The sequence below is a fragment of the Ovis canadensis genome, chromosome 17, assembly GCF_042477335.2.
Source record: "Ovis canadensis isolate MfBH-ARS-UI-01 breed Bighorn chromosome 17, ARS-UI_OviCan_v2, whole genome shotgun sequence".
Taxonomy (NCBI): domain Eukaryota; kingdom Metazoa; phylum Chordata; class Mammalia; order Artiodactyla; family Bovidae; genus Ovis; species Ovis canadensis.
The window spans coordinates 20,400,532-20,409,507 of NC_091261.1; the positions used below are offsets into that span (position 1 = coordinate 20,400,532).

At 46.2% G+C, this 8,976-nt stretch overlaps 1 protein-coding gene across 4 annotated transcripts in view; it reads left to right on the top strand.

Moving 5' to 3' along the window:
- Positions 1–8,412, top strand: part of NR3C2 (nuclear receptor subfamily 3 group C member 2) — a 436,667-nt gene extending 428,255 nt beyond the window's left edge. For all 4 annotated transcript variants that reach the window (XM_069556741.1, XM_069556742.1, XM_069556738.1 and 1 more), the window contains exon 9: positions 5,671–8,412. In XM_069556741.1, the coding sequence (XP_069412842.1) occupies positions 5,671–5,826 (156 nt within the window). In that variant the 3' untranslated portion in view covers positions 5,827–8,412. The remainder of the gene's footprint in view (positions 1–5,670) is intronic.
- The last annotated feature ends 564 nt before the right edge of the window (positions 8,413–8,976 follow it).

The window sequence follows — 8,976 nt, forward strand, 5'->3', positions numbered from 1 at the left end:
TCTTCAGTAACCTGTTAGTTATTTAGAAACATTATTTAATCTCCATGTGTTTGTGTATTTACAAGCTTTTTTTCTTGTAGTTGATATCTAATCTCATAGCATTGTGGTCAGAGAAGATGCTTGATATGATTTGAATTTTCTTAAATTTCCTGAGGCTTGACTTGTGACCCAAGATGTGGTCTATCCTGGAGAATGTTCCATGTGCACTTGAGAAGATGGTGTATTTTTCTACATTTGGATGGAATGTCCTGAAGATAACAATGAGTTCCATCTCATCTAATGTATCACTTAAGACTTGTGTTTCCTTATTAATTTTCTGTTCTGATGATCTGTCCATTGGTGTGAGTGAGGGGTTAAAGTCTCCTACTATTAATGTGTTACTGTAAGTTTCTCCTTTTATGTCTGCTGGTGCTTGTCTTATGTATTGAGGTGCTCCTATTTTGGGTGCATAGATATTTACAATACTTATGTCTTCCTCTTGGATTGATCCCTTGATCATTGTGTAGTGTCCGTATCTCTTGTAATTTTCTTTAAGGTCTATTTTGTCTGATATGAGGATTGATTGCTACTCCAGCTTTCTTTTGCTTCCTATTTGCATGGAATATATTTTTCTATCCTCTCACTTTCAGTCTATATGTGTCTTTAGGTTCTAAGGGGGTTTCTTATAGACAGCACATATATGGGTCTTGTTTTTGTATCTGTTCAGCTGGTTTGTGTCTTCTGGTTGGAGCATTTAATCTCTTTACATTTGAAGTAATTATTGATATGTGTGTTCCTATTGCCATTTTCTTAATTGTTTGGGGTTGATTTTGTAGATCTTTTTCTTCTCTTGTATTTCTTGACTATATACGTCCCTTTTTATTTCTCCATCAATTTTGAATGAGATCCTTGCTGGGTACAATAATCTTGGTTGTAGATTTTTCCCTTTCAGTGCTTTAAATATACCGTGCCATTCCTTTCTGGCCGGCAGAGTTTGTGTGGACTCTCATTGCTGATTATAACTGGGCTTCATGACCCCTTCTAGCCTTGTACTTACTGACCTTCCAGGTTGTTGGCTGTGGCCTGCCCGCCCCCACCAACTGTCTGTGCCTGGGGCAGAGGGCAGGACGGTGCCTCGTGAGGGACGTGCATCACACATACCTCGTTGTCCCTGAGTTTTCTGGCTCCTCTGGGCTCGGACAGAGAAGCCCCGCGCTGCACGTGGGGGCTGACACCCAGGAGACTCGTGCTTGTGTGCAGCATGACCAGTAGATGTGTTGCCAGAACACAGCAGTTTGTCCAGGAACTGGTGTACGTTCTGCTGGGTCAGCACTCCTGCCGATGCAACAAAACGTGAATCCCTAGCTCTCAGGATCTAGTCCCCACCTCCTGCTCTGAGCATCTGCAGCCTCGCTCTTCCTGTGCCTTGTTTTTCTCCAGGAGGGATGGTCCCTTGTACCTACTGCAGCAGCAGGCGCCTCAGCATCTTTGAAGGGCCAGGGACACCTGGTGCTCTGGCTGTGGGAGGGCGCTGTGGGTCAGCAGGTGCCTGGCAGGCAGGTCCTACAGCCTGGACCAGGGGATCCTGGCTTTTATTCTTAGATGTTCCCTGACCCCACCAACTGCAGCCACCAGCCCAGGTTCTGCTGGGTTGGGGTCTTCAGAGCGTTGTAGCCCTTTGAGGGCAGTGAGTCAGGCAGGCTTGTGAGGCAGCTAGCACCTTCTGGTAGCTCCTAGGGGCTTCTGGACATCTTGGCCACCCCAAGAGCAAGCAGTGAACCCTTTCCTAAGAGTGGTTAGTGCTAATGGGGGCCCCCCTCCAGGTGTTTTCAGGGTCAGAGGCTACCCCACGTGAGCCCCACTCCCTCAGCAGCTGCCATCTCTTTTGAACAGAAGCCCTGGGTATAGCTCATGCCTGGAAGCGAGCTGCTTTCCTTGCCCATGGTCCAGAGGTGGGCAGGAAATGCCAGCCCCTCATTATAATATGCAGGGTCACAAGTAGCACCTGGGACACTTGTCCCCAACCAACCTGTCAGGAACGCCCGCCGAGCCCCAGGCCTGCAGTCTCTCCATCTGGTCCAGTTGCTCTGCATCTCCTAGGTGATGCTCACGTGGCTGGTAAAGACAGGGGGCCTGTCCCCATTTACAGACTCACAGAGGCACTCCCCTGCGTGCTGCTTCAGGTTCATGGACTGGCTGCCTTTGCTTCCTCGTCTCTCATTGCATACAGAAGTCACCAGTGCTGTTGCCTATTTGCAAACATAAACCCCTAAGGGGCCCTGGCCCTCTGCTGACGCGTCAGGGGTGTAGTCTGTCGGCCAGCAGGTGCCGCCCACAATCTTCCTGCTGCTCTGAGTCCACTGAGAGACCCCACTACACCGTCCTTGGGCCACATACCAAGGTCCCCTTTTCACTCTGGCCGCCGTCCACACCTGACCTCCTGCGCTGATGTCTCCTCGCAGTAGAACAGGACTCTGTCATGTCCACTGAGGGTCCCAGCACCTGGTCTGGGGTAGATGCCCTCGCTGGGATGGATGGATGAGAGGTGGGTAAGACCTCAGCCCTCCCCAGACGCTCTGAGCCACGGGGAGCCTTTCTCTGTGGATGTGAGCCCGTCCCATCCCCAAAGACATTTCGGCTATGGCAGAGCTCTGCTGTCCTGCTCGGGAGCAGCAGGGGCGGAGACCAGGGTGAACATAAACTAGGCCCCAAGTGCCCTCGGCCGGCACCACCGACAGGCACGCCTTGCCACCCACGGTGAGACTTCTCCGTGGCACCAAGTCTGGTGAGCAAGACCCAGCGTGGCTTTTAGTTCTCGCAGCCACTGGCCCACCACCTGAAACAATCAAGCAATTTGCCATTGCAGATCTCGTTCAAGAGTCTCTATCCAGGAAAGGCCAAAATGTAAAGTTCCCACATCTCACATTTTATAGAAGGGGGGGCCTGAGAACCAAGTTACACAAAGATGCTCCAGAGCAGGTCTTACAAACTGTGTCCTAGTTTGCAGAGAAAAGATGGTGGGAGGAGTCTGGGAACAGGGTTTGCTAGCCCAAGTTAGTTCCTGTGGTTACCCGCGGGGCATTCCGGCCCGATCCTTACTCTAAGCAGTGCAGCCCCAGCCCGCACTTGCTAGTGGTGGATGCAGGCGTCTGCACTGCTTCTCTGCTGGGGGAGTTACCGTTGGGCTCCTAATCTTCGGGGTTTAGTTATTTATTTATTTTTCCTCCCTGTTATGTTGCCCTCTGTGCTTCCAAGGCTCGCCACAGACTCGGCAGGGAGAGTGCTTCCTGGTGTTTGGAAACTTCTTTTTAAGACTCCCTTCCTGGGACAGAGCTCCATCCCTACCTCTTTTGTCCCTTTTTTTGTCTTTTATATTTTTTCCTACCTCTTTTCAAAGACAATGAGATGCTTTTCTGGGTGCCTGATGTCCTCTGCTGGCATTCAGAAGTTGTTTTGTGGAATTTACTCAGCGCTTAAATGTTCTTTTGATGAATTTGTGGGGGAGAAAGTGGTCTCCCCGTCCTATTCCTCCGCCATCTTAGGACCGCCTCCGGAGTTTGGGAAGAGGGAAAGGATGATCGTGAATTGGTACCCGTGCAGTGCTTACTCCATGCCAGTTCAGATTCAGTCACTCCTGCAACCGCATGCAGCAGATACTCTTTTTTTTTTTGGCTGTGCCACACGGCATGTGGGCTCTTAGTGGCCTGACCAGGGATCAAATCCATGCCCCCTGCATTGGAAGCATGGGGGGTCTTAACCATTGAACCAGCAGGGATGTCCCAATAGCCGCAGGATACTCGTCTTGCCCCCATTTGACAGATGGGGAAGCTGAAGCCTACCGTTCACTAAGCAAGCACATGTGTGCCTGAATAAGCCAGAGAAGAGAGTGCCTCACGCTGTCTCACAGCCTATGAGGCCTCAACTTGCTGTGGGTACAGAGAGTTCAGTCCTTGGAACCTGCCTAGGGAGATACCAGTCTGCAGACTGAGGGCATGTTCCGGCACAAACAGAAGCGTCAGATACTGGGTTTTCTGAGATTCCTGGTTTGTTTTGAAGTCCTTTACCACAATTATTTACTACCTGACTCAGTGTAAGCCTGCAGATTGCCTTTTTTTAAAAAATCTTGAGGGAAAGTTACAGATTTTCACTTAATAAAGTGAAAATCACTTTATTAAGATGGCCGTTATTGTAGACGTTATGTTAATGTTGCCTATTTTAATACAGTGGGAAATGACCAAAGGTCATCTTCCCCATAATAGGGTATGGAATTAACTCAAGAAAAATTAGAATATGTACTTTCTCATTTGAAATTATATTCCTAGTAAGCAACCAGTAATGCTATACTGCATTTGTGGGTTTGTCTTTTTTTTCACCTGACAGAATTGGGAGTAGTTCAGATCCAGGAGGACAGCAAAGTCCTTGGGTCACAGAGGAGGGAAGATGGCTGGACAGGCGGCAAGACAGTTTCCCTTGATGCTTTCGTGTTCTCAGAGTGACTGAGAATGGATGAATGGATAGAGATAATATTATAATATATAATACATCAATATATATTATACACACACAGGAATATTGTCCAGCCGTGAGAAACAAGGAGACGCCACTGTTTGCAACAACATGGATGCATCTAGGGAAGACTGTGCTGTGCTTAGTCGCTCAGTCGTGTCTGACTCTTTGCAACTCCATGGACTGTAGCCCACAGACTCCCCTCTCCATGGGGATTCTCCAGGCAAGAATACTGGAGTGGGTTGCCATGCTCTCCTCCAGGGGATCTTCCCGACCCAGGGATCAAACCCAGGTCTCCGGCATTGCAGGTGGATTCTTTACCTAATCCGAGCCACCAGGAAAGCCCAGGGCGGCTTATGCTCGGTGAGATAAATTAGAAAACTCCTACTGTACAACCTCACTCACATGTGGAACCTAAAAAGCTAACGAATAGCGACAGTAGAATGGTGGTTACCAGAAGGTGGGGGAAATGAGGTAACGGTCAGAGTACACATTTCCAGTTATAGGAGCAACAGGTTCTGGGGATCTAGTATACAGCAAGGTGGCTATGGTAATAATGCTGTATTATACACTGGAAAGCTGCTGAGTGAGACCTAAAAGTTCTCACCATAAAAAAATGGTAACGATGTGCCTTAATAGAGGTGTCCATGTTGCAATATTATAAGTGTGTCAAATCTGCCCCTTGTACACCTTAAACTCCCACCAAGTTACATGTCAATTCCACCTTAAGACAAGACCTCTCAGCGCTCAGCTCAGGACTGGGGTCCTGAAGGAAGGAGTCTGGCCCTCCCAGCAGCCACAACTCCACTGGCAGGGTCCGGCCAGGTCTTACAGGCTGGGGAAGGCTTAGTGCCAGGGTCCAGAGCTACACACATATACCAATACCTGCCCCACCCAACTCCACACTTACAAGTGAGAGGCAGTGATGTTTGCAGCCACTCTGGACTCTGTTACTGGCCCTGAGCCACTGATAATGTTTAAGAGTCAACCCTGACACAGCTCCACTGGAATCTGTTTTGCACATATTCCACGCAGCAGGTACATCCTCCTTCCTTCCCCAAGATGGATGACTTAGCCACATGAGCCGGGCGGCTTCGTAGACACAGGTTTGTGAACGTTGCCCCGGCTGCAGGCAAGAGTGGGAATCAGGGTTTGACGTCACGGCCCTCTGTCTGTCTGTTGCAGCTGGTGAGCGACTTGTTGGAATTTTGCTTCTATACCTTCCGGGAGTCCCAGGCCCTGAAAGTGGAGTTCCCAGCCATGCTGGTGGAGATCATCAGTGACCAGCTGCCAAAGGTGGAGTCCGGGAATGCCAAGACCCTTTACTTTCACAGGAAGTGACGGCAGACGTCTCACAAGAAGAACTTTGCCTTAAGTTTCCCCGTGTTGTTCCACACCCACGAAGGACCCAAGAAAAATCCTATTTTTGACACACATGATGGTTTATTCCCACTTGTTCAGCAGTTTTTCAAGTTGAAAATCATGTCAAGGGTTGGGAGGCGGGCAGGCAGGGTGACGTGGCTTTGGCGAGACGTGCACAGTCTGGAAGGTTCTTCCTTCTCCAACCCCCAGCGCTTAGAAACATGTTCCTGTTCCTCTGGATGAAAAGCCATATCTAGTCAATAACTTTCTGATTTTGATATTTTAACAGATGGAAGTTTTAACTATGCCATGTCGTTTCTGGGATCGTTCGCTTGTGTTAAAAGGGTTCAAGAACTAACGAACTTTTTCAAGCTCACCCTTGGTTTGCACATAAAAACGTATAGTCAATATGGGGCATTAATATTCTTTTGTTATTTAAAAAAACGAAAAAAGAAAAAACATATACAGATTCCTGTTGTGTAATAACGGAGCACGTGGAGTGGACTGGCAGCTCCCTCGGGGTGCGTCTTCACCCACGTCTTTCTGCATCACTGGTATCCACACCCTCTCCACTTATTATTTAATTAGAATGGATAAGATGTTCAGAAAAATGCCTTGGTTTCAATTTCTAGTATCTATTGTGTTGGCTTTACAGATAATTTTTGCAGTCTTTTGCTGTGCTGTACATTATTGTATGTATAAATTGTGAAGGACCTAAAATAAGGTATAAGGAACTTTTGTAAATGAGACACATACAAAAAAAAAAAAACTTTAATGGTTAATAGGATGAATGGGAAAGTATTTTTGAAAGAATTCTATTTTGCTGGAGACTATTTAAGTACTATCTTTGTCTAAACCAACAAGGTAAAAAAAAAATTTTTTTTTTGTAAAGTGAAATGTTCTGCATGCATCATGAACCGTTTACAGTGTATTTAAGAAAGGGAAAGCTGTGCCTTTTTTAGCTTCATATCTAATTTACCATTTTACAGTCTCTGTTGTAAATAACCACACTTAAACCTCTTGGTTGTCTCCAAGCCTTTCTACTTCTTCTGTACTTTCGTTTCGTCCTTGGTCTCCCGCTTGGGGTGTTCGTGGGACTAGAGTGCATTTTCCAGCTTCGGCTCCATCCTCCTTCCAGTGGGGACAGAGCAGCGTGCTGTCTGCAGCTCCTTGAAGGCGTCCTTCGACGACACCCCTGTGAGAGGATGTCCCAGGAGTGCTGTGGCTCTAGGAAAGCTGCCTCTTTCCCCTCAAGAAGCAGAATCCACTTTAGGAGAGAGACTGGAAAGGCTGTGGCTCAGAGTGCTCATCCTCATCCCATTTTAGAAATTGAATTTTCTGCTTTCAGGGGGGCAGGGAAAAATTCCATGCACTCTGTCTGCAAAAGGTGAAATGTTCACTTCCGGTCACAGAAGGGGGTGTTGCACTCCTGGAACTGGTCACAGGAACACGTAGGTCATGGCAGGAAGCCCACGGAAGATGCCCCTGGGCACAGTTCAGTCAGAACAGCGTGGAGACCGCACGATAATTAGAGGGTTTTTAGATTTTTAAAAGGTAGGTTTTAAAAATAAAATTTTATATGTAAACAGTTTTGGAAAAAAAAAAACACTACAGATCATAAAAGCAAGACAGTGACACTAAAATTTTTAATTCACTAATCTGTTTGGCACTGAGGCAATTTATGGCTTTTTCTCTTGCCCCAAATCACAAACATATATATATATATCTTTGGGGAAACTTAATATGATTGCACTAAATAAACTGCTTTGAATAGAGGCCAAATTAATCTTGGAAAAGTGATGATAATCAACAGGTACTCAGTGAAATCGTATTCTTTTCCAAAACCTAAAAGCTAGAGCTGGGGAACCCCAAGGCCGGGAGATGGCAGCGCTGGGATCAACCCTTTTCTCCAGGGTTCACCATGCAGGCAACATTACCCTGTCTCTCAGAAGACACCTGCCTTATGCAAGGGGAAACCTGTGAAAGCTGCACTCAGACAGAGGAGTTTTTTCTTACATAATTTGCAATTTCAGGAATTTAATTTATAGGCAGATCTCTCAATACAGTCAACTTACATGCACAGCAATATGAAAGCCACACATGGAAGGCGATAAATACACCGCATGCAGACTGGGGGTTTCTGGGAAAGAAATGGCTTCATAAGAGCAGCTTTTAGCTCAGACTAACTTTTCATGAAATCAGAATTTCGACGTAACCGGGTTTGGGATGGAGACAGTCTGCATCAGCTTTTTGTATTAACAAAGTTACTGACTCTTTGTGTGTCTCGGGGTAACTTTGCTTGAGTAAACAGCAAAGCCATATTCTAAATCCACTGTTGAATGCCTGTCCCAGTCCAAATTGTCTGTCTGCTCTTATTTTTGTACCATATTGCTCTTTAAAATCTTGGTTTGGTACAATTCGTAATTCACCAAAACTTCTTCATATAATTAAAAAAACCACACTAAATTAGTTTAAAATGAAGCAATTTATATCTTTATGCAAAAACATATGTCTGTCTTTGCAAAGGACTGTAAGCAGATTACAATAAATCCTTTACTTTAATCACCTGTTGTTTTGGAAACAGTTCATTTGAACGTCTATAGGAATACATGGATTTTGTGGCCTTTTAAATATGGATCATATGCCCCTCTGCCTACATCCAAGATGGAATCACTATGCCCATGCCCTACCCATGTTAGGAAGCCCTGTGTTATCCACATATTAATTACTCTTTTGGGGGACTGGTGAAATGTTTTGTTTCTTAGTGCTAATATTTGGTTCACGGAAATATACCCCATGACAATTTTATAACAATAATTACTGCTGATGTAGCCACTAAATTCGATACATACATGGCCTCATTTATCTTCACAACCACATGGAAGCTTGTTTACAGACTCACCTGAGTACACCAGATGCCCCGTCTCATTCCCAGGTCCTCCTCCACACAGTGGAGTCTTATTCTCACCCCAGGTCCTCTTGGGCTGTCAAGAAACTCCATCAGCCATCAGTCATAATGCTCCTCACATTCCTTACAGGCTGCTCCTCTGGACCTCATTGAGCAATACAGACTACAAAAGAGCAGTTAAGAATTATCAGCTCATCTGAAAATTAGAAAACACGTATTTC